Below are 25,000 nucleotides of genomic sequence, written 5' to 3'. Positions count from 1 at the left end.
GCATATGTGTGTGTGAGTCAAATGAAAAGGAAAGTACCATTATCAAAAGTATTCGAATGGAAATACGTTCAATTACTGCAGAAATATAATTTGGATTCATGACGAGGAAGAATCAATATCTAGCAATATAAATGTCTAAGAAAGTATTTTGTCAAGTATTTTGCTGGATTTCTCCCAAATCGATTGATATTAAATCTCTATCAATCCATCAGATACATGCACACCACACACACACACATACACACTGACCTATAATCACATACATATAAACGCACGCACACGCACACATACATTCTTTTCCAGAATATGCTTATGACCAACTATATAGAGGTCGAAAATAAGAACGTTTTTTTCGCTATGCGTCTGAGCGGAGCGCCAGAGAAGTTGCTACAACAATCATAAAAAAAAACTCGACCTCTAATTCCTCATGGTCGCGACCGCACCTGCCTGGGTATATAATGGGCATAGCTCAGCTGAACGGCACTCAGTTGAACCTGAACTCCTACAAACATGAACACTAAGGTAAATCCTGCCGGTTCCTACCTTATTTCCACTCTAAAATATTTTTGTTAGTGATACTTTCCTTCTCATTTGACAGACACACATATGCGAAGCTATATATGTGTGTATATAAATACTAATGTATGTATATTATATATAACCATACACATGCAGGGGTGTGTGTATATATTATATATGTACACACACATACATATGCTTGTGTATTATTTGCACTGATGTTTATGCTAATATTCTTTAACTTGTGTCATCTATATATTTATGTATTTTCAGGTCCTCATCCTCCTCGGTCTGGCAGCCATCGTTGCTGCAGACAGCCGTGAAACTTATGCCTACCGCGCCCCCAGGGTAAGTCCTTAAACACACTTGTTGTATGCTGGTAATTAAGTGATATTATTATATTTGGAAACATGACTTTTGGATTAAAACATATATAATTTCCATGGAATACATTTTTGAATTGCAACAGTCACACGATTGCTACCACACCCTTTTAAAATTGTTGCATTCCTTCAGGCATCCTCCGAGGAATCCTTCGAGTCCACCGAAGCCAAGTACAACTTCAACTGGGCCGTCAGCGATGACTCCTCAAGCAACGAGTTCGGACACCAGGAGGCCCGTGACGGCGACGACACTCAAGGATCGTACTACGTGCAGCTTCCCGACGGCCGCCTGCAGAAGGTCACCTACTACGTCGATGGCGATGACGGTTACGTCGCCGATGTCACCTACGAGGGCGAGGCTCACTTTGACTCCGTCGAGTCCGCTGAGTCCCGGGAATACAGGCCACGATATGCCTACGACTCCAACGAGTCCAAGTAAAGACATTTTCGCTCAATATTGGACATCATCTGTTGCGAAGAGTTTATATATATTTAACTGTATATATTTATGTATTTAAATTCTGAAACTATATGAAGCAATTTTATTTTTTTTTCTTTCTACATTCCCACATTATTCTTGAAAAGATACAAACATTTGCTATACAACATTTTCGCCCCCCCAAAAAAAAAATAATAATCATGATGAAAATACAAGAACAAGAATTATACTGGCCGAAACAAAAACATCAATAATGATGATTACAATCATTATAATAAGTGGGTGCTTCATGCTCGGGGTGATGTGAAGCGATGTTGTGGTAGCCTAGTTAGCGTTAAGTGCTTGCATGCCTTCCCGCTTTCAGCTGCCACCGCTGGCTAGCCTGGTGCGAAAAAGGGAGCAGCTATGCATAAGACTCCCCTGCCAGCTCATAGCCTCTCCATCATCAAGACTTCTGCAGTGCCTCCTCGTGGCCACCCATGGAAACAAGGTACCTTGCGGTTCTAGACTGAACTGTGGAGGCTCTTGGAGCAGTAGGAGGCCCTAAAGGTACGGAGCTATGGCCCACCGGTGTGTGGATACGTCCTGTCTTCGTACTAACTCCTGCCCCCGTGCCCCCTGGGGTTAATGGGCGACTGTGGGGAGTCAGGCCTTGCTAGTCGCCCCCCCCCCCCGCCCCCGGGATAACCACTGGCAACAAACCGTTTAGTTGTTGGTGCTGGGGGGAGGGCTAAAGTCCCTCCCACCCAGCAAGTATGGCAGGCTGTGGGTCCCGCTGGGTTGGCGACTGCTGGGACTCAGCTGGGGAGGGGGGGTTACCCCCTATCCCAGCTGGGTCCCAGGTTAGACCTCAGGCGGACTGTCAGGGTGGGGGCTTGGAACTTCCGTTACCACTACTATCGAGGGAATAGAAGCAGCTTGGAGGTGAGAAGACCTGGCAGCGGCACGATTAGTGTGGGTGGCTACACCTACTATTGGTCGGGCCGCAGCGATGGCCACTATCTCCAGGGAGTAGCCATAGCCATCTCCAGCAGACTTCAATCCTCGGTAGTTGAGGTCACTCCAGTCGATGAGCGTATCATGGTATTGAGACTGAAGCTTTCATTAGGCTTCATGTCTCTTGTTGCTGTATACGCTCCTACGGATGTATATAAACTTGAGGTGAAAGAGATGTTTTACGCCAAACTTGCATCTGTGGCAGACAGATGTCCTCGGCGAGATATTTGTATTGTTCTGGGCGACTTCAATGCGGTATCCAGCTGTAATCGAGCTGGCTACGAGATGTCTGTCTGTCCTCATGGCTCAGGAGCTGTTGCTGGCAGCGAGAATAGCCTCCTTTTCCATGACTTTGGTAAGTCCCAGAAATTGAGGATTTCTGGCTCCTGGTATCAGCGTTCTGACCCGCATCGTTGGACTTGGTACAGCGGTATGGGTAGTGTGGCCAAGGAGATCGACCACATCCTCGTTAGCACTCTGATACACCCTCCAGAACTGCAGGGTGTATCAAAGCACTAAGTTTTGTGGAACTGATCATAGATTAGTTGTGGCTACTCCCCGGGTCCACTTTAGAACCCCCCCGTCACCCAAATGAACACCCTAGGGTGTTTCATTTGGACAGATTGAGGGAGGACGAGTGTACCCGGGGGTTTGCCGAGGCTACCTCTGGTCGTCTCACAGCACTTGAGGGCCTGACAGACCCTGTTCTTATGTGGGATACCTTCATGCGTGAACATGCTTGATGCAGCTCAGGAATCCATTGGTGAACGCCCAAGAACAAGACAGAATTCCATCTCGCAGGAGACACTGCAAGCCACAGATGCTTGTCGTGTGGCTCGATTGTCAGGGGATCGCAACTTGCACCGCTCTCTGGTGCGCAGGACTAGGTCACTGTTGAGATAGGAAAAGGAACAGTTTATCAGTAATCTTGCAGAGGAGGTCGAAAGCCATATCCTAATAAATGACCTTCGCCCTGCCTACCAAGCCCTGAGAAAGCTGATCTCCAAGTCCTCCTCACACACGACTGCAGTCCGCTCAGCAAGTGGCCAGATAATCTTAGATCCTGATGGGGTGCGTGTGCGTTGGGTTGAGTATTTTGAGCAGTTGTATAAGGTTGATCCACCAACAGTTAACATGGATGCGGATAATGTTGAGACTCCTCTGCCAGACCCATCCATCAGCGAGGATCCACCCTCCCTGACCATAGTCAGGAGGGCGATCTCCAAGCTGAAGAGTGGTAAAGCAGCAGGTGTTTGTGGCATCCCAGCCGAATTGTTAAAGGCTGGTGGAGAACCTATGGCAAAGGGCTTGCATGCAGTCCTGTTTGCCATTTGGCAGACTGGTACCTTTCCCCCTGACCTGCTGAGGGGTGTGGTCATCCCTCTCTGGAAGGGGAAAAGGGATCAGTGGGATTGCAGCAATCACCGAGGCATTACACTACTCAGTGTACCAGGCAAGGTACTCGCGCACATCTTACTGAGACGTATCAGGGACCACCTGTTGAGGCAGCAAAGGTCAGAGCAATTTGGATTCACTCCTGGTAAGTCCAAAATAGACCGCATCCTGGCGCTTCGAATCATTATAGAGCGCCGTCGTGAGTTCGGACGTGGGCTGCTCGCAGCCTACATCGACCTCAAAAAGGCGTTTGACACGGTGCATTGCGAATCACTCTGGGAGATCCTGAGACTAAGAGGAATTCCAACAAGGATTATTGGACTAATAGCAAACCTGTATACAGGCACTGAAAGTGCTGTAAAGTGTGGTGGGGGCCTGTCGAGCTTCTTCCCTGTTAGCTCAGGTGTGAGGCAAGGCTGTGTTCTTGCACCAACACTTTTCAACACTTGCATGGATTGGATACTGGGTAGAGCTACTGTCCAAAGTCACTGTGGAGCAACTCTGGGCAATATCAAGGTTACAGACCTTGACTTTGCTGATGATGTTGCCATGCTCTCTGAATCTCTGGAAACCCTAGTGGCGGCTCTTGATGCATTTAGCAATGAAGTGAAGCCCCCTGGGGCTAGAGGTCTCCTGGACCAAGACCAAGATCCAGGATTTTGGTGGCCTGCTAGGAGACCCTGTCCAGTCGGTACGTGCTTGCGGTGAAAACATGGAAGTCACAAAGAGCTTTATATACCTCATTAGTGCAGTTCACGACTCTGGGCTGTCAGACCAAGAAGTCAGTAGACGGATTGGCCTGGCAGCAGGGGTCATGAAATCTCTTGACAAGAGTATTTGGAGATGTCGGTATCTGTGCAGAAGGACCAAGTTACGTGTTTTCAAGGCACTGATACTGCCAGTTTTACTCTATGGTAGTGAAACTTGGACATTATCTTGTGCTCTGGAATCTCGTCTTGATGCCTTTTGTAACAGATCCTTGCGCCGGATCATGGGGTACAGTTGGTGGGACCATGTGTCCAACCAACGGCTGCACCGTGAGACCGGTACAAGACCTGTTACTTGCACAATCCGTGATCGCCAACTCAGGCTATATGGCCACTTGGCTCGACTCCCACAGGATGATCCTGCCCATCAGGTTGTCTCTGGCCGAGACAACCCTGGATGGAGGAGGCCTGTGGGACGACCGAGAAGGTCGTGGCTTGGGCAGATCGACCAAACCTGTCGTGAGGAACAAGAGATGGGCCGGGCCCCTGCCTGGCGGCTCGCCATGAGGGACCCTCGTAGGTGGAAACAAAAGGTGGATGCGGCTATGCGCCCCTGCCGGCGTTAGCCCGAAAATGAATGAATGAATAATTAGGTAGATAATGCCGTAATTATCATCAGCAATATTGTTCTTGTTATACTGTCTTTTAAATCAATTTACGATATTAAAATTGTCACGAATATTTCTCTTATCCATAAGATTCATTTATTGCTATAATCATTATTATCATCCTCATCATCAACAAAACTATTTATATTTTTTATAATCATTAGCATTAGTATTATCAATATGAATAATAACATTATTGTTATTATCATCTTTATCATAAAAATAATCACTAAGATAGTAATATCTATTATCATTACTACTATTGTTTCTTTCCTTATTATTAGCAGTAGTAGTAGTACCATTATTGTTGTTATTAGTTTTACTATTACCATTATTATTGTTGTTATTTTTGCCATCACCATTATCATTATTAGTAGTAGAAGTTGTATGATAATCATTCTTATTTCTAGAATTTACATCAGTATCTTAAGCATTGGTACTGACATTACCATTTTTGTATTATCAGTATTACCTGTTATTATCATTATTATCATCATTGATCAATATCATCGACATTACTATTAATAGGAGTAGTAGAACTGTCATCATTATTTTCATTATTATTTTCATTTCTGTATTATTGTTGTGATCATTATCATCATCATCATTGTTGTTGTTATTATTATTATTATTGTCATTATTATTATCTTTAGCATCACTATCATCATCAGTATCATCATTGTTATCTATAATATCTTATGATTTATTATTGCGATAATTGCTATCATTACTATTACCAACATTATCATCATTATTAATGTTATTACTATTATTAGTATTGCTCTTGTTATTATCATCATCATCAGCAGCAGCAGCAGAAGCAGTAGTAATAATCGTATTGCTGTTATTGGTAGTAGTATTAACTATTATTTTTTGTTACTGTTACTGTTATTTTTATTAACGACATTATTGTTATTATTGTTATTAACAATACTAATGATATTATTATGAATATTAATATCATTATTGTAATTACTACTGTTTTTGTCGTCATTATTATTATCATTATTACCTTTATTATCATTATCATTATTATTGCTATTATCATCATCGTTATTTTTGCCATCATTATTATTATCAATATAATAATTATTTTGTTGTTGTTGTTGTTGTTTTTGGTGCTGTTGTTTTTGTTTTTGTTTTTGGTGCTGTTGTTCTTTATTGTCATCATAATTACTAGTACTATTATTATTCCTATTATCATCATCGTTATTTTTGCTATCATTATTGTTATTATCAATATAACCATCATAACTGTCACTATTAATATTGGTATTATTATTATTGTTGTTGTTTTTGTCGTTATCTTTATTATTACCATTATTATTTATTATTATTATTATTATTATTATTATTATTATTATTATTATTATTATTATTATTATTATTATTATTATTATTATTATCATTATTATTATTATTATTATTATTATTATTATTATCATTATTATTATTATTATTATTATTATTATTATTATTATTATTATTATTATTATTATTATTATTATTATTATTATTATCATTATTATCATTATTATTGTTGTTTTTGTCGTTATATTTATTACTATTATTATTATTATCATTATTATTATTAAAGTTATTATAATTATTATTATTGATATTATTATTATTATTAATGCTATTATTATAACTTATCATCAATCATCATCAATCCTTATCATCATCATCATTGTTATTATCATCATCATTATCATCACCATCATTATCAGTATTGTTACTGTCATTATTGTTATTATTTTCATCATTATTCTTACTATTTCTACTGCTACCACTACTACTTCTTCAACTTTTGTTATTATCATCATTTTCCTGATCTTACGATCATTAGTATTGTTATTTTTAATACTGTTTTAGTTTTAGTTTGATCATTATTATTATAATTACTGTCACAAGTATTATTTAAAAAAAAATGTTACCATTTTTTATTAACCTTTATAACATTCACTACTGTTATCCTCATTACCGTTTCTATTATTATCATTAATGTTATAATAATTATTGTTCATATTAATATTGTTATCATCATCATTATTTTTAACATTATCATCCTCATTGTCATTATCATTAGTATCGCAATCACCATTTGCATTGCCATTATTATTGGCATGGTTGCATTTATTATCTTAATGCCATTAATATTATTATGATAGCTGTTATCATTGTAATTATCATTACCGTTGTCATAATTGATACTATCATTATTGCTGTTAATGCAATAATTAGTAAGAATATTTACAACTAATGAAAATCATAATGACTATACTTATTGAAAATTTTGATCATATCAAACAATTGATATATACGAATCTCCGAGCGCTAATAGAAAGTATATAAGTGCTTGTGTACACTTCTAACTGGCTGAGTACACATTTATACTGTCAGAATGCTTCGAAACTGTGAATGACTTGTTAAAGCAGGAAAGAATAAAAAGCAAAAATAGATGTACAGTCGCTAATAAAAAGGATATTTACTCTTTCTGACTTAACAGTACGACGAAAACGGTTGGAATAAATGCTGTCAAGTCGACTTGGTATTGGTATCCCTGACAGGGGCGTCATTTACGGGAGTGGGTGAGGGGGACAGGGTGGGGCAGTTGTCCTCCCCTATACTCTTGCACCCCCCCCCACCCCCACCCCCATCCACAAGAGCCACAGTGCTTATTTCTTTTCTAGTAATTACACCTATATAGATCCGGTTAAAAAGGCTCTAGAATCACTCTCTTTTTTTTTTTCTATTTTTGCTCACTTCGTTCAGCTACATTTTAAAAACGTAGGGTTTTGAAATGTATAATAATACTAATAATTCATGTTGCCGCCAACAGCTTGGCGAATGCTGGCAAGTCTACGTGGTATTGATTGCACTAAGGCTGCCGTCTGCAAAAAGCAATCGGTCCCATACCATTATGCCGATATCAGGATTATGATTTTGGAGGAAGTCTCTGCCCATGGCTACAAATATTCTCAATGAGACTGAGATCTGGTGGTTTTGGTGGGTGTGGCACTGTAATCTGGGGATGTTGCCGAAATCACGCCTTCACGTCACTGCTCGTGTGCATGAGGCTGTTATCCTGGACGAGATAAAACGGCTGCGCCTCGGTTAACACCATAGCCCTCACCGATGGTAGAAGCATCTCGTCCAGGATTTGATTTCCACGTAGTCAATCTGCCGGGACCGACATCCGTCAACTCGTCGACACTGATGATATAGATTCACTCAAACTGCACAGCGATTTCTAACAGTCTACGCGCTGTTGCCAGCAGAACAAAAGGATTCGCACCCCTTTATCTGTTCCTAGCTTTGAATACAACTAGTACCACCCTTTCCGAATCAACTCCTAGCGATCGCTTCGGTTTCATTTATGAATATATACATAAATATATATATATATAGACAGACAGATATACAGTTCATATGTATTTATGTATACATATAATATATATGTATATATATGTTATGTATATATATATATATATATATATATATACATGCGTGTGTGTGTATATATATAAAGAGAGATAGAGAGAGAATATATATACATATATATATATATAAATATATATATATATATATAAAATTATCTATCTATGTATGTGTGTATGTGTGTTTCTATGGATATATATACATACATATGTATATATATCCATATAAACATACATATATATAGAGATAATTTTATATATATGTATATGTGTATATATATAAGCACGCACACACACACATATATGTATATATATATATATATATATATATATATATATATATATATATATATATGCAAATATACATATGCTTACTCACATATATATTTATATATATATTCATATATATATATATATATATATATATATATATATATATATACATAAATACATACACACATACAAACATACATTTAGTGTCAGAAAGTTCGGTTCAAACCCCAATACATATATATAACATGCATCAACTTCATGAATATATAAAGCATTTCTGGGAAAATGTTCTTTAAAGAAGAGGCATGTTTCATAATAGACAAATCTGCTAAAACCACAATTACCGTCGCAAGCATACTGTGGCAATAAAATACAGATAATAATGATAGTCACGAAATTGTCATAATAATAATAATATCGTCTCAGGGACCGTTTTGACCAACTGTGTAAATATTACAGCATGTGATGATAAACTGATAGTAATGCTGGTAATTACATTTGAAATGTTATCATACAAATGTTAGCAATTGTAAATAATAGTACTGATATTAATCATTAGCATTATCAAATCTGATAATTGTTACTATTATAACAATAGTCGTTAAGATGAAGGCTATAATACAGATAATTATGATTCTAATGTTACTACTATGATTCAGTAACTACCAGAAAGAGTAGTTATGATCGTGATGATAACGATACTAATAGTTATGATGACAATAATATCAAGAATTTTCGTATAGGGCATTTTAACATGGCAATGTTCCTGGAAGTTTGCAATTCGCTTACATTTTATCTGTTCCGGGATGATAATACATAACGCAATGTGATTGTTTCATATATTTTCAGAAATCAAATAAATAGATATATAGATATAATAGATATAATAGATATACATCATATATATATAAAAGATCTGGGCATCAGATGAACTTTGCAAAAACATCTCTTGAAAATTTAGGTGTTCAATATTGAGAGAAAATCTCTTTACTTGGACTCGTTGGAGTCGTAGGCATATCGTGGCCTGTATTCCCGGGACTCAGCGGACTCGACGGAGTCAAAGTGAGCCTCGCCCTCGTAGGTGACGTCGGCGACGTAGCCGTCATCGCCATCGACGTAGTAGGTGACCTTCTGCAGGCGGCCGTCGGGAAGCTGCACGTAGTACGATCCCTGAGTGTCGTCGCCGTCACGGGCCTCCTGGTGTCCGAACTCGTTGCTTGAGGAGTCATCGCTGACGGCCCAGTTGAAGTTGTACTTGGCTTCGGTGGACTCGAAGGATTCCTCAGAGGATGCCTGGGCAAGCGATATAGATTATTAGGTACTAGCAATTTGTACTGAAATCACTTTTGAAGATTTGACTAGTGAATGATAATACAGGGTTTAATTGAGCTATTTAAAGCACATACATTGCAACTATTCTGTTTCACTCACCCTGGGTGCGCGATAGGCATAGGTTTCGCGGCTGTCTGCAGCAACGATGGCTGCCAGACCGAGCAGGATGAAGACCTGAAAATAAAAATAAAAATATATATGAATATTAAAAATACATTGCTAATACCTCACGTGTTTGATAATTGTTGTCTTTCTAGTAATATTGAATGTTAGCTACAGAGAGGAAGTTTTACCTTGGTGTTCATGGTTGTATAGTTTCAGGTTGAACTGACTACTGATGCTTTAGTCGCAGACCATTATATACCCGGGCAGGCGCGGTCGTGACCTTGAGGAACTACAGAAAAGGGCCAACTTTTTATATAGCTGTTGTAAGAGCATCCATATCCATGGATATGGATTGCGAAATTAAACTGCTTCTTATGATACTTTATTGCTGTTAAGAATTTGAAGCTGGTTACTTTCAATTATGAATAGGTCTGTGTGAGTGCGTGAGTACTTAATTATGTCTTTGTATTTGTGTGGCTGGCTGCGTAGCCTGCGTGTGTTTATGTTTATGTGTGAATATTTGGATAAAATATATAAGAAAAAAATGTAATAATGATAACTTGTGATTATATATGTAATATCTACAGAGCAAGGTTAATGATGTTGATATTTTTATAGGAAATGGTATATAGTGGTGATATTGAAAACACTAATGTTAATGATAGTACTGATGATTGTAATAAGGATAATTATTATTTACGTTATCTTGTTTTTATTATTATCATTATAATCTTTATTGGTGTTACTGTTGTTATAATGACAATATATATAATTACGATAGTAATTCTAATAATAAGAAAAATATTAATATTGAAACAGGATTAATGATTTCCAATACAAAAATTAAACTAATACTGATTATTATTAGTAAAATGTAATAACAAATATTATTTTTATCATTAGTAGTATTATAAGTATTATTGTAATAAAAGTAATTAGTCTCATAATAAAAAGCAACGGTAGTAACGATAACAACAACAACAACAACAAAACAATAATAATGATAATGATAATAATGATAATAATAATAATAATAATAAATTAAGTAATAAAGATAATGGTGATAGTAATGATTATAATGATTATTGATAATGATAATACAAATAACAGTAATATTAGTCGTAGTAACAGTAATACTATGAATTATAATGATACTAGTAAAATTCACTACAACAATAGAAATATATATAAAATTTCGAATGATTGCAATTATAGTAATAATAAAAACAGTATGATAATATTAAAAATAATAAAACAAAAATCATAGTATTACTTATCATAACAATAATAATGATAATATTTTTTTTTTTTTAATAAGGATAATAATAACACTAATAACATTAATTAATGATAATAATAAGAATAAGAATAAAAAGAATGGTATTTATAATAAAAAATAATAATAATGAAAATCCAAAGCCAAATAAGACTTTGAGAGTAATAATGATAATAATAATAACAACAACAATAATAATAACAGGAATAATAGTGACAAAATAGAAATAAGAAAGATTAAATTAATAATCATCATCATCGTTATCATTTTCATTATCATGATCATTATCATACCATTATCATAATAATAAACTACTATTAATGGTAATAACAATAATAGTAATAATAATAAAAATTATAATGTTGATGAAAATTATAAAAATTAGAATAATAAAAATAATAACAGTAATAAAAAATAATAATAATATTATAGTAATAATAAATAAAATAATAATACTAATAATAATAATAATAGTAATAATGACAATAATAATAAGAAGAGTGAAAAGCAATAGTAGTAATATCAATGATGACTATAATAATAGTAATAATGATAGTATTTAGAATAATGACAATGATTGGAATAATAGTATAAAGAAGAACTAATATGATAATAATAATAATAATAATAATAATAATAATAATAATAATGATAATAATAATAATAATAATAATAATAATAATAATAATAATAATAATAATAATAATAATAATAATCACCATCAACATCAGCATCATAGTAATAATAGTAACAATATAACTAATAATAATAAGGATAATAATAATAATGATAATGATTATTATTACTATATTCATAATAGGAATATTAATGATGATAATAGTAACAATAATAATAATAGTGATGATAATAAATATCATCCTCATAATAATGGTATTAACAATAATGATAAGTACAATAAAAAATATAATCAAAATATTGATAATAATTATACCAACAATATCAACAAGTACAACAATAATGCTAATACTGCGAATAATAATAATAATGATAATGATAATGATAATGATAATGATGATAATGATAATGATAATGATAATGATAATGATAATGATAATGATAATGATAATGATAATGATAATTATAATTATAATTATAATTATAATTATAATTATAATTATGATTATGATTATGATTATAATGATAATGATAATGATAATGATAATGATAATGATAATAATATTAATAATGTTAATAATAATAACAATAATTATTATTATCATTATCATTATTATCAATATTATTATTATTATCATCATCATCATCATTACCATTACTATTATCATCATCATCATCATCATTACCATTACTATTATCATCACTATGACCGGTACTATCATTATCCTTATCATTATCATTATCAATTTATTTGTCCATATCAGTATCAGTATCTTTGTCATTTTCTTTATTAGTAGTATCTTTAGTATTATAAATGTTCATATCATTATTAGTTTTGTTGTTGTTCTTATCAATACCATCATCAATCATCCTAATCATTATCATTACCATTATTGTTGTTATTGTCATAGTTGTTGGTGTTTTGTATCTATTCATTTATATCTAAGTATTATTATCATCATGATCACTGTTATTATCACTGTAGTAATAATAGAAACAATAAGGGTCAAATATACTTTTCTCACTTGTCTTAGAGTTGATATCCAGTCTCACTTTTATTTTACCAAAAAAAAAAAAAAAAATTATACCCTAGTATCATCTGAGGATAATACTCATCATCATATTTATTTAGTGTAACTCGTGCTTGAAGTGCGCCCTGGTTTTAGCATAACTCGTCCTTGAAGTTCGCCCTGGTTTTAGTGTAACTCGTCCTTGAAGTGCGCCCGGCCAATAAACCAGTAAAGAAAACACGAACAGCTTTGATGACGTCACAGTAGGTGCATTGCCGGGGCATTATATATATATATATTTTTTCTCTCTCTCTCTTTTTGGGTGACTGAACTTGCAGAACTTTACATTGTTATATGGTATTATCGTCAGCATTTGTATCAACGAGTTTTATTATATAGAATACTTGGATTCATATTATCAACTGATAAAAGAAAAATATATTAGAAGTAAAGGAAAATATATATCCAAGGCATTTCAATGAGAAATTAACTATTCTTTATTTGGAAACACTAACCATTGTGTTATGCTCTGTCAATAAAGTATTCTTCCTGTGTAACTGCATTCGAACATCGTCCGAAGAAGCCATCATCACGATGTATTGATTTAAATCCATTTTTTTTTTTTTTTTTTGTTATAAATATCTTGTTCCTAAATCAGTAAAATAAATAGAAGAACTCAAGTTTTAGAAATCTCCAAATCAAAACTTTGTTAACCATAGAGGGGCCTTGGCGGTCTGTACTCCCGAGACTCAAAAGACTCGTAGGAGTCGGGGTAACGAGCCTCGCCCTCGTAGCTGACTTCGGCCACGTAGCCGGAGTCGCCGTCCACGAAGTACTTGACGGTCTGCAGGCGGCCGTCGGGGAGCTGCACGTAGTAGGATCCTTGCGTGTGGTCGCCGTCACGGGCCTCCTGGTGTCCGAACTCGTTGCTGGAGGAATCATCGCTGACGGCCCATTGGAAGTCGTACTTGGCTTCGCTAGACTCGAAGGATTCGTCGGAGAACTGAAAAAGACAAATAGGAAAATTAAGTCAGGAAATTTTGCACAGTGCAAGGTCATATAATATGATGGTTTTCAAAAGGCTTACTAACCCGAGGAGCATTGTAGGCGTAGGGGCGCCTTTGGGCGGATGCAGCTGACACCACAGCCAGGAGAAGGAAGAGCTGGTGACGGTAAAAATATACATTATATTAGCAGGTGAAAAGAAAATGTATGTTTATATGCGTACGTAGCATGTCTCTACCTATTTATCTATCAATATATATATGTATATATATACTAATTTATCTGTTTATGCGTATATACATGAATATATATATATATACATATATGAACGTTTCAGAGTGCAGAACAGAAACTACCACATTTTAATTTTTTTCAGCAGTCACCTATTAAATGTCCCTGTCTGAAGAGGAGCCCACAGTAAAAATTAACCTGTATTCACTGTGACTTTGCTCCACTGATTTATAAAAAGAAAATTGCAATATACAATGTTGAGACAGGAAATATGATGTTAAAGAAACTGAATCATTTATTAAATTCCGGAAGAAGCTGTACTGATCAGTTTCCAACTATCTCTGTTCAGTACAAGAAACAACAGTATATTAACAAATAATATCTCATAAGTTAATATATATATTTATATTATAATATATGTATATATTGTATTTATATACTTTTATATTGCACAGTTAATATATCATATATATATATATATATATATATATATATTAACTCGGTATATTCTCCCGTTGAGAATAACCTTTAATACGCTACCTTTGCGTTCATGTTGCTTTAAGAACTCTTACTTGAATGACCTTTAATACGCTACCTTTGCGTTCATGTTGCTTTAAGAACTCTTACTTGAATGATCGCTTGATAGACGTTGCTTGCGTTATATACCTTTGAGCCTAAAACCCCACCCAGCTCTCCGCCTCAAGACTTCCCTCCCTCCGCACGTTCTTGTTCTTTTTTGTCCTTCTGAAGTAACATGTACAGGCATGACTCGACCTTGTGGGAAATGAAATACAGAAAATTATGTCTTTAATGTTTGATGGATTGATTGAAAGGTTTTGGGTATGTAGTATCAATGATGCCATGTATGAAATACGCTAGGTGCGAGGTGGTAGAGACTAGTAGTTGACGAAGCCCAGCCCATTATTACGATGGTCTGAAAGTGTTCTCCTATGTAATTCTCTATTCATATCTTTACCTATATCAGTATTCACAGGGAGAAGGAGAGAGATCGTGTATACGCTTGGAAGCATGAGCTTGTATGTCAGACAGAAAAATTTATAAATATACATAGTGTTAGATCGTAGGTTCCTTAACCTGAACACGCGCGCTCATGTGTTTGTGCTTCCATATGTGCATATGATGTGTCTATGAATATAGGCACATACCAATGTGTGCGTGTTTAAGTTGTATATATGAAGATGGATGTGGATTGATAGATGATAGATTGGTAAATGTTTAAGAGTATAAATAGATAGATAGATATGGATAGATAGAGTTATAGATATGGATATATACATACATACACATCCCACATATCTGCATATATATGTGTGTGTGTTTGATAAATATACTTATACACATAATACAGACATATATATATATATATATATATATATATATATATATATATATTTACTTACGACCCATGGTCTTAGTCATTGTTACTCAACCACCTAGTTCGAAGCGCCTTGTTTAGGAACCATCACTAGCACAGCTGCGCATGCGCGTGAGCTGGCGGTGACCCGACTGTTCACTCTCTTCCACGGGTGCCGCTCCACCACCTAAGACCGCTGTTGTGCTTTCACGTAATTTCTTCAGGTTTGTTTTTCTTTGGTAGGATTAGGGTTATAGTTTACAGGATTATGTTGACATAAAATAGGTAGGATTGGTGATGGTTTCTTTGTTTTCATTGTAAATATATTCCGTAAGTAAAAAATCAATGAAGTGTGTGTTTTATACTTTCTTCTTTCATTAGAACGTAGCAAACTGAATCTATTGAACGAAAGTTGCAGAAGAAAATTGGCAGAACGGATTAAAGATACATTCTTTAACATATAAATAATACTTATCAAGTGTCTATATAAGATGCTTAATTTACTGTCTAATTAACTAAAAATCATAATGGAAACGTCATCTAAGAAAAAGGTATAATAACGAGATAAGGAAACATACTGAAACTTAACGATGACTGTACATTCTGAACAATCTTTATCTACGATGGGAGTTGAGCTTGGCCATATCGCGCCATTGTGTAACTGGCCATTGCTCTAGTCGTGATAATATATATATATATATATATATATATATATATATATATATATATATATATATATCATATATACATGCATAGACACATACACACATTATAGATATGTATATATATACACGTGTGTGTGTGTGTATATATATACAATATATATATATATATATATATATATATATATATATAGTATATATATATATATGAAGTCACCTTCATATATATACATATATGAAGGTTACACGCATAACTACAGATCAAGTGGGTTTCTAAACAAGCGGGTTTGAATGTCCGTTTTTTTACTGACAAAACCAAAGATCTTGGGAAAATGACACCCCCTAAGCTCTCCCGAAAGGGGAGATCATGTCATAAAACCGAATCAATGAAACACATAAACATACTAAATACCTATTAATGAATATGTTCTCCATTGCTTATGTGCTTCAACTGAAATGTAACGGGCCTAACCAAACAATTAACAGACAAACTGGCCACATGTATGTATTACTGATGCTGCTTGAGGGTTGTCACGCACTTCTGTTGAATCGAGTTCCGTGATGGCGGACACGCTTCATAAGTCGGAGTAGGTGAAAATGATAATTCATGAAAAACAATGGTAGAAATCAAAGACTATGATTATAATAACAGTGATATAGAAAAAAAATCAATAGTTAAATGACGATGCTAATAGTAACAGATCGGAAGTCCTAGTAACAGTTTTAACTGCTATTGTGGTATTCCCAGAGAGTACAACGTGCCCAATTAACGATTTGTCTTGCCAAAGATTTCCCCTTACGGCGATCGCCACTTGGTGATTGCTCAAGCGTTGTAAGCACGAGTTCTCAATTGACTGAGAGGGCTACAGCTACGGTCTTGCTGAGGGTTATTTTCCTTTATCATTACTGTTACCGATTTTTGTTGTTGTTTTTTTTCAGCTGTAGCTTTCGTTGTTGAAATATATTAAGAACTTTTATTTCACAATTATTCCAAACTTTGATTTTCATTGTTTATTCAACTTCACGTATGATTAATAGACCTACCCTTGGGTATTGCTAAGATATCATTAACTGGTGTACTTACTTGTGGCATTAATTACGTTAAAATGATATAGACCATTCTTACCTACTGGACAGAAGGATCTGTAACCGGAGGTTTTAGTCGGAAGGAAGCATTTAGCGTTTGCGTCGGAAAAGATTGTCAGCTAATATTTACCAACTGTATTCTCTCTCTCTCTCTCTCTCTCTCTCTCTCTCTCTCTCTCTCTCTCTCTCTCTCTCTCTCTCTCTCTCTCTCTCTTTCTCTCTTTCTCTCTCTCTTTCATTTGGAAGTCTTTTGTAATAAAACATAGACTCCATTAATTTGCTTTGTGTATCAATTTGTCCTAACGTATGTGGTTCTCTTCAGTAAATAAAACCATCATTAAGTTATTCAACCACTGGAAAGCAATCTACATAAGACCAATTCTGACTTCAACCTACTTTTTTTTTTTTTTTTTTGAACTGTTACTCCGTCGCTGGTTTCAAGTTCATATCGCAACTCTTACTCGGCGACTGGTTCTGCCCACTCCGAGGAACGCACAAAGACGCTCACCCTCATTTTTCTGGCTCGCTGGATGCTAAGTACAGTGCTCGCGAGTTATTGATCAATCACATAAGGCATATAATTTTGAAACTCCTTTCATATTCTACATATATCATTTGTGTATCTTTTAATTAGATAAGACATAAGCCAAAATGTGCGTGTGTGTAAGTGAATGTGTGAATATATACTTTAATTTATCATGGGTAAACATTCTAAAATGTAAAAATATGGAAGGACAATATTAACCAAAAGTTAGGCCAAACGTTTATTTCTTCGCGAATTTTCATCATAAATATTAAGCTATATACATTGCCGTGGAAAACTCCTTAACCGTATACGGGCCTGGGTGGCCTGTACTCCCGAGACTCGAAAGATTCGTAGGAGTCGGGAAAACGAGCCTCGCCCTGGTAGCTGACTTCGGCCACGTAGCCGGAGTCGCCGTCCACGAAGTACTTGACGGTCTGCAGGCGGCCGTCGGGAAGCTGCACGTAGTACGATCCCTGAGTGTCGTCGCCGTCACGGGCCTCCTGGTGTCCGAACTCGTTGCTTGAGGAGTCATCGCTCACGGCCCAGTTGAAGTTGTATTTGGCTTCGGTAGACTCGTACGATTCCTCGGATGACTGTAATATATTCGTTTGTATCACACGGAGAGGTTAACCTCAAATATCATCCAATATTTACAAACACCACTGATTGTTTTCAGAATTGCTTGTCACTCACCTCAGGGGCACGGTAGGCATAGGGTCGTCTTTGGGCGGCGGCTGATGCCACCACAAAGAAGAGGAGGATCTGAAAACAAAGCAGTAATCAATTATAATAGCATTAGAGGATGATAACAATAGTCACTCGTTTTACTTTTACATTTCTGTGCATCTTATGATATAATTGACCCTATTTAAACTGTACTTAGCGCCCTCTTCATCATAAATCTAGTTTGTGTTAAAATAATTCGGAAGGATGAAGAATTGTACGCATATATATATATATATATATATATATATATATATATATATATATAGATCAATTGATAGATACTCGATTGTATATATGTATATATTTGCAAATGTGCACGTATACATATACATAAATATACATATATACATAATCATATACATATACATATGCATATATATATATATATATATATATATATATATATATATATATATATATATATACATATGCATATATAATATATATATACAATGTGTATATATGTACATATATATGTGTCTGTATATATATGTATAATATATGTATGTATATGTGTATATATACAGATTTATACTGCACCTTTGCACACATATATATGTATGCATGTATTTATATATAGAAATATGTGAGTATATGTATATATATCCATTCAATATCAGACTAATTTGACTTAAAACACTGCAAATTTACAGTCAAGAAATAATGTTCAGACTATTATTAAATAACCACTGAATTCGGGAACTGAAAAGCCAACCAATATTCTTTTACCAGTATGAGACATTAACGTGCATTATATAACAAGTTTGGCTCGAGTACAGCCGCTAGCAATACGCTACCTTTGCGTTCATGTTGCTTAGAGATCTCTTGCCTGAATGATCGCCAGACAGACGTTGCTAGCGTTATATACCTTTGGCTCTAAAACCCCGCCCTGCTCTCCGCCTCAAGACTGCCTTCCCTCCGCACGTTCCTTGATTTTTTTTTTTTCCTCTCTCTCTCTCTCTCTATCTGGAGTAGCAAGCACTGACATGACTTGACCTTTAGACGGTAAATCAAACATAGAAAATAGACATTACGTCTTTAGTAGGTGATGGATTGCTAGAAAGATTTTGGGTGCGTAGTTTGTGATGTCATGTATGAAATACGCCAGATTCGAAGTGGTAGAGGGTAGTAATTGACGGCACCCGACCTTTTACCAAGGACTGAGAACTTCCATGCATTTTATACTTTTACATCCTCTTATCAATATAGACTTGGTTGTGTATATCTTGGTTTACGGTGTGTGGGAGGGGGCGAGCTCTTTTGCAACAGTGGGAGTGTGCTCAGCTAGGGATCATGAAGCTTTCCAAGTGAATGGGTTCGATTTCTGCCTATGGTCCAAGGTGAGAAAGGTCATTCCCTCGGAGCATCGGTCTCGCAATGCTAGAGCCAAAGTCAAGAAAAGGCACCGGCTTAGCCCTCCCGTGACGTAAAACGCACATTCATACACGCTTATATTCTATATATTTCAATATATATATATATATACACTGTAATTTGCTTTTTGTAATTAAGTTAAAACAAGATGTTTAACAGACAAATTAAAGTATAGCAAGTGCCTCATGAACAGTATTTATGATCGAAGATGTTGCATGGGGACAGTCACGCACGTCGCAATGAAAAAAAAAAAAAAAAAAACTTTACCAGTGATAGTAGATGGACGTTATGATAATTCTAATAATTGAAAATAGTGCCAATAACAGACTGTACTGCAATGCCAATAGAAAATTAGATTGATTATAGACTAATGCCAGTAATGAAATATAATGCCTGTAACAGTAGAAATGCCAGTCAATATTAATCAAGAACAGAAACCAACGTCAATAAGAGGCTACCCTCAAATGCTAAGAGATTAAAGTAATGCCACTAAAAACTTTGGCTTCGGTGCTGCTACAGGAGGCAGAGTGCTAGATTTGTAACCAGACTGAAATTCCGATGACACCTTGTCACCAGCTGATTACACTGAACAGACGTTTCAACCACAAGGTGATAAGGAACTCCTTTTATTCTCGGTCTAGTGATGCAAACACCACCTTCTTATTATTTATTATTATTATTATCATTGCATTTTGCTGTTGTTGCTATCATTATCACGATTATTTTTCTTGCTGCGTTTGTTGTTATTGGTAGTTATAAAAATAATATTAGTAACATTATTACAGATATCATTCATATAAGAATTGATATTACTAGGAAAAATAATCTAAATTTTTACTTTTATAATTGATTCAAGTTACTTATATAATCTACAGTGCTATAAGATAACATTATAAGATTCGCTTAAGCGGTCACCGAGGGATCCACAACGATAGACTGTAATACAGCAGATAGCATGTATAATTTGAAACTTTATTGCATCAACATATTTTTGTACATTAGATTTTAATGCAAATCTCAAAAGGCTACACTCTGTTCAAGAGGCGGGTTGTTTTATCTGAAGAAACATTCATAGACTGTGAAGAGAAATCTCTGGTAGTATACGACATATAGATTTCATTACATACTTTAGGGCTATAAGTCTACGAGTCTCCAAATCAATTATTTGATTGGAATGCTACCGACATGTCTATATAGAATCACAAATGATATCAGGATCGCTTCATCCCATCGCCTCTCCCCTCTCTCTCACTAACTCTATATTTCTTTTCCCCCTAACTTACAATTAGGGCAATGCTCACCATAACTCATTACAGATCGTATCGTCTTATTGGGATATATGTCATGTGCGTATATTTGTGCCGAAGTGCATGTGTGTGGGTAAATACATTAGTTTATGGTTATATTAGGAAAATATATACTCAAAAGTTAAGCCAAGCGTTTATTTCTTCACGATTTTTCCTCATAAATATTAAGCTATATACATTGCCGTGGAAAACTCCTTAACCGTATACGGGCCTGGGTGGCCTGTACTCCCGAGACTCGAAAGATTCGTAGGAGTCGGGGTAAACGAGCCTCGCCCTGGTAGCTGACTTCGGCCACGTAGCCGGAGTCGCCGTCCACGAAGTACTTGACGGTCTGCAGGCGGCCGTCGGGAAGCTGCACGTAGTACGATCCCTGAGTGTCGTCGCCGTCACGGGCCTCCTGGTGTCCGAACTCGTTGCTTGATGAGTCATCGCTCACGGCCCAGTTGAAGTTGTACTTGGCTTCGGTAGACTCGTACGATTCCTCGGATGACTGTAATATATTCTCTTGTATCATGATTCAGAAGTTAAACCCGAAAATCATTCGTTAAACAATATTTAATAAAAAAAAAAATTAAGCAAATCAGAATTGCTTGTCACTCACCTCAGTGGCACGATAGGCATAGGGTCGTCTTTGGGCGGCGGCCGATGCCACCACAACCACGAGGAGGAGGATCTGAAACGAAGCAGTAATCAGTTATAATAGCATTAGAAGATGGTAACCATCGTCACTCGTTTTACTTTTGTATTTCTTTGGATGTTATGATATACTTGATCCTATTTAGACTGAATTTAGTGTCCTCTTAATCTTAAACTCATCTTGTGTTCAATGAATTCGAAATAGATTAAGAATTGTATGCAGATAAATATTTATAGATGCATAGATTGATAGATTGTGTAGATATTTGTATATATATATATTAATAATTTGTATGTTTATATTTACATATACATGCATACATATGAATATATACATATATATATAAATATATACTTGTATAAGTATACATTTACATATATGTATATATACTTATATATACATATATAATGTGTATACATAAATATATATCATGTATATGTGTGTGTGTGTGTGTGTGTGTGTGTGTGTGTTGTGTAATGTATATGATTATAAAATATTTATGTGTATATATATATATATATTTATAATGTATGAATGTATGTAATATATATATATATATATATATATATACACTGTACATAATGTAAACACACACACACATATATCCATTCAGTATGAGACTGATCTCACTTCAAACTTTGTAAATTAACAATCAGTCAGAAAATACTGTTCAAAATATTATTCTATAAACACCGAATTCTGGACATGAGAAGGCAAACTGACCAAAATCAACCATATTCCTTTACTATTATGAAACATTAACGGGCATTATATAACAAGTTTGGCTCGGGTACAGCTGCTAGCAATACGCTACCTTTGCGTTCATGTTGCTTGGAGATCACTTGCCTGAATGATCTCCAGGTAGACGTTGCTAGTGTTATATACCTTTGGCGCTAAAACCCCGCCCTGCTCTCCGCCTCAAGACTTCCTTCCCTCCGTATGTTCTTAGGCTTTTTTGTTATACTGAAGTAACATGCGCAGACATGACTCGACCTTGAGACAGTAAATGAAAGGTAGAAAATAGACGTTACGTTTTCAGTGTTTGATGGATTGATTGGCAGGTTTTGGGTGCGAAGTTTCAATTATGGCATGTCTGAAATACGCCAGGTGCGAGGCGGTGGAGGGTGATAATTAACCTTTTATGAAGAATTGAGAACGCCCATGCAAATTATACATTTATATATACTTATTGATATAGACTTGGTTGTATATATCATGGTTCACTGTGTGAGTGAGGGTCAAGCTCTTTTTTGTAAGTGGAAGTGTGCTCACTAGGGGTCATGAGGCTTTCCAAGTGAATGGGTTCGACTCCTGTCTATGCCCCAAGGTGAGAAAGGTCTCGCAATGCTATAGCCAAAGCCCGGAAAGGGGGCACCGGCTTAAACCTCCCGTGACGTAAAACATACATTTATGCACACTTCTATATTTTTTTCCAATATAGATATAAAAAAATACACTAACATTTTTTTGTAATTAAGCTGAAACGCGACGGGGTTTAATAGACAAATGAAAGTAGACACTAACGTCTCATGAACAGTACTTCTCGTGATCGAAGATTTTGCATGAGGGACAGTCACGCTCGTTGTAATGGAAGACAAGCTTTACCAGTAGATTAATATTATGCCAATGCTAATAATGAAAAACAGTTCCAGTAACAGACTGTCCTTTAATGCCGATAGAAAATTATATTGATTATAGACTATACCAATGATGAAATATGATGCTGTAACAGTAAAAGTGTCTCAATATTAATTAATAACAAAAAATAATGTCAATGAGAAGCAACCCTCTAATACCAAGAAATGAAAATAATGCCTCTAAAAATCTTGGCGTCAGTGCTGCTATAATAGTGGTACCCAAAGCTATAGGAGGCAATGTTCGATTTTTAACCAGAGTGCCTGAAGTTCCGCTACCAGGCTTGTCACCAGCTGATTTCACTAAACAGACGTTCCAACCATAAGAAGATAAGGAACTCCTTTTGTTGTAAGTATAGGGATGAATTTATCACATCATTTCGTTTACTATTTCCATAATCATTATATTTTCCGGTTGATTATTTCTCTTGCTGCTTCTCTTGTTATTGACTAGTTATAAAAGTAATACCATCAGCATTATTACAGGTATCATTCATATAAGAATTATCATCATTAGAAAATGTTTTCTAAATATTTACTTTTATCACTGATTTGTTACTTATATTGTATATAGTGTTATAAAATAACATTATAAGACGAATCCAGAATGAGGCACTGTAATACAGCAGATAACATGTTTAATTTGTAACTTTATTGCATTAACATTACATCAAATGTTACTACAAATCTCAATGCCGAGACACTACAGTATGTTAAGGCTGCTTTGTCTGAAGAAACATTTAGGTATCATGAAGAGAAATCTCTGATAGTACACGTTATATATATACTCGTATTTTCCATTTAATATTTTGAGGCTACAAGTCTGCAAGCCTCCAGGTCTATCACTCTCTCTTACTATTTATATCTTAAAATTGGGGTAATTCTTACTTTATCGTAATAAATCATTACGTATCTTATCGTCCAGGGATATGTATGCGCGTATATTTGTGTCTAAGTGCATGTGTGTGGATGAATACTATAGTTTGTGGTTATAGTAGGAAAATATATACTCAAAAGTTAAGCCAAAAGTTTATTTCTTCACGAATTTTCCTCATAAATAGTAAATTATATACAATGCCGTGGGAAACCCCTTAACCGTATACGGGCCTGGGTGGCCTGTACTCCCGAGACTCAAAAGACTCGTCGGAGTCGGGGTAACGAGCCTCGCCCTGGTAGCTGACTTCGGCCACGTAGCCGGAGTCGCCGTCCACGAAGTACTTGACGGTCTGCAGGCGGCCGTCGGGAAGCTGCACGTAGT

The 25,000-nt window shown here is 35.5% G+C and overlaps 6 protein-coding genes across 7 annotated transcripts in view; 2 read left to right on the top strand and 4 right to left on the bottom strand.

The window, feature by feature from the left end:
• The window catches only part of LOC125032234 (pro-resilin-like), a 4,688-nt gene extending 3,254 nt beyond the window's left edge, over positions 1-1,434 (top strand). Inside the window, exon 4 of the mRNA XM_047623327.1 lies at positions 1,346-1,434. The gene's annotated coding sequence lies outside the window, so the exon portion shown is untranslated. The remainder of the gene's footprint in view (positions 1-1,345) is intronic.
• The window catches only part of LOC125032239 (pro-resilin-like), a 52,559-nt gene extending 42,093 nt beyond the window's left edge, over positions 1-10,466 (bottom strand). The window contains exons 1-3 of one of the 2 annotated variants that reach the window (XM_047623333.1): positions 10,446-10,464; positions 10,252-10,326; positions 9,646-10,113 (exon numbers count right to left, since the gene is read on the bottom strand). In XM_047623333.1, coding sequence (XP_047479289.1) covers positions 9,808-10,113; positions 10,252-10,326; positions 10,446-10,457 — 393 coding nt within the window. In that variant the 5' untranslated portion in view covers positions 10,458-10,464 and the 3' untranslated portion in view covers positions 9,646-9,807. Of the gene's footprint in view, positions 1-9,645; positions 10,114-10,251; positions 10,327-10,445 lie in introns of those variants that run through there. The other variant, XM_047623332.1, reaches the window with a different exon arrangement.
• On the top strand, positions 478-1,434 carry LOC125032237 (pro-resilin-like). The gene is made up of 3 exons (XM_047623329.1): positions 478-522; positions 793-867; positions 1,036-1,434. The coding sequence occupies exons 1-3, from the start codon at positions 511-513 to the stop codon at positions 1,339-1,341; spliced, it is 393 nt and encodes a 130-aa protein (XP_047479285.1). The 5' UTR covers positions 478-510; the 3' UTR covers positions 1,342-1,434.
• Positions 10,467-13,299: 2,833 nt separating the features above from the next.
• LOC125032261 (pro-resilin-like) lies at positions 13,300-15,007 on the bottom strand. The gene is made up of 3 exons (XM_047623357.1): positions 14,956-15,007; positions 14,271-14,342; positions 13,300-14,182 (listed from the first exon to the last, which is right to left on the bottom strand). Exons 1-3 carry the CDS (start codon positions 14,965-14,967, stop codon positions 13,889-13,891), a joined length of 378 nt encoding a protein of 125 aa, XP_047479313.1. The 5' UTR covers positions 14,968-15,007; the 3' UTR covers positions 13,300-13,888.
• Positions 15,008-18,289: 3,282 nt separating this feature from the next.
• Positions 18,290-22,934, bottom strand: LOC125032285 (pro-resilin-like). The gene is made up of 3 exons (XM_047623382.1): positions 22,923-22,934; positions 18,758-18,826; positions 18,290-18,657 (listed from the first exon to the last, which is right to left on the bottom strand). Exons 1-3 carry the CDS (start codon positions 22,932-22,934, stop codon positions 18,364-18,366), a joined length of 375 nt encoding a protein of 124 aa, XP_047479338.1. The 3' UTR covers positions 18,290-18,363.
• Positions 22,935-24,759: 1,825 nt separating this feature from the next.
• The window catches only part of LOC125032259 (pro-resilin-like), a 784-nt gene continuing 543 nt past the window's right edge, over positions 24,760-25,000 (bottom strand). Inside the window, exon 3 of the mRNA XM_047623355.1 lies at positions 24,760-25,000. This exon is cut by the window's right edge and continues 127 nt beyond it. Within this exon, the coding sequence (XP_047479311.1) occupies positions 24,834-25,000 (167 nt within the window). The 3' untranslated portion in view covers positions 24,760-24,833.

This window comes from Penaeus chinensis, chromosome 14 (assembly GCF_019202785.1).
Source record: "Penaeus chinensis breed Huanghai No. 1 chromosome 14, ASM1920278v2, whole genome shotgun sequence".
NCBI classification, from domain to species: domain Eukaryota; kingdom Metazoa; phylum Arthropoda; class Malacostraca; order Decapoda; family Penaeidae; genus Penaeus; species Penaeus chinensis.
This window is presented reverse-complemented; position numbering and strand designations above follow the sequence as displayed.

Coding starts and splice junctions, on each gene's coding strand:
- LOC125032237 (XM_047623329.1), top strand. Junction 868..1,035: donor ATGCCTACCGCGCCCCCAGG/GTAAGTCCTTAA, acceptor GCATTCCTTCAG/GCATCCTCCGAGGAATCCTT.
- LOC125032261 (XM_047623357.1), bottom strand. Junction 14,183..14,270: donor ACGCCTACAATGCTCCTCGG/GTTAGTAAGCCT, acceptor TGTCTTTTTCAG/TTCTCCGACGAATCCTTCGA.
- LOC125032285 (XM_047623382.1), bottom strand. Junction 18,658..18,757: donor ATGCCTACCGTGCCCCTGAG/GTGAGTGACAAG, acceptor AATATATTACAG/TCATCCGAGGAATCGTACGA.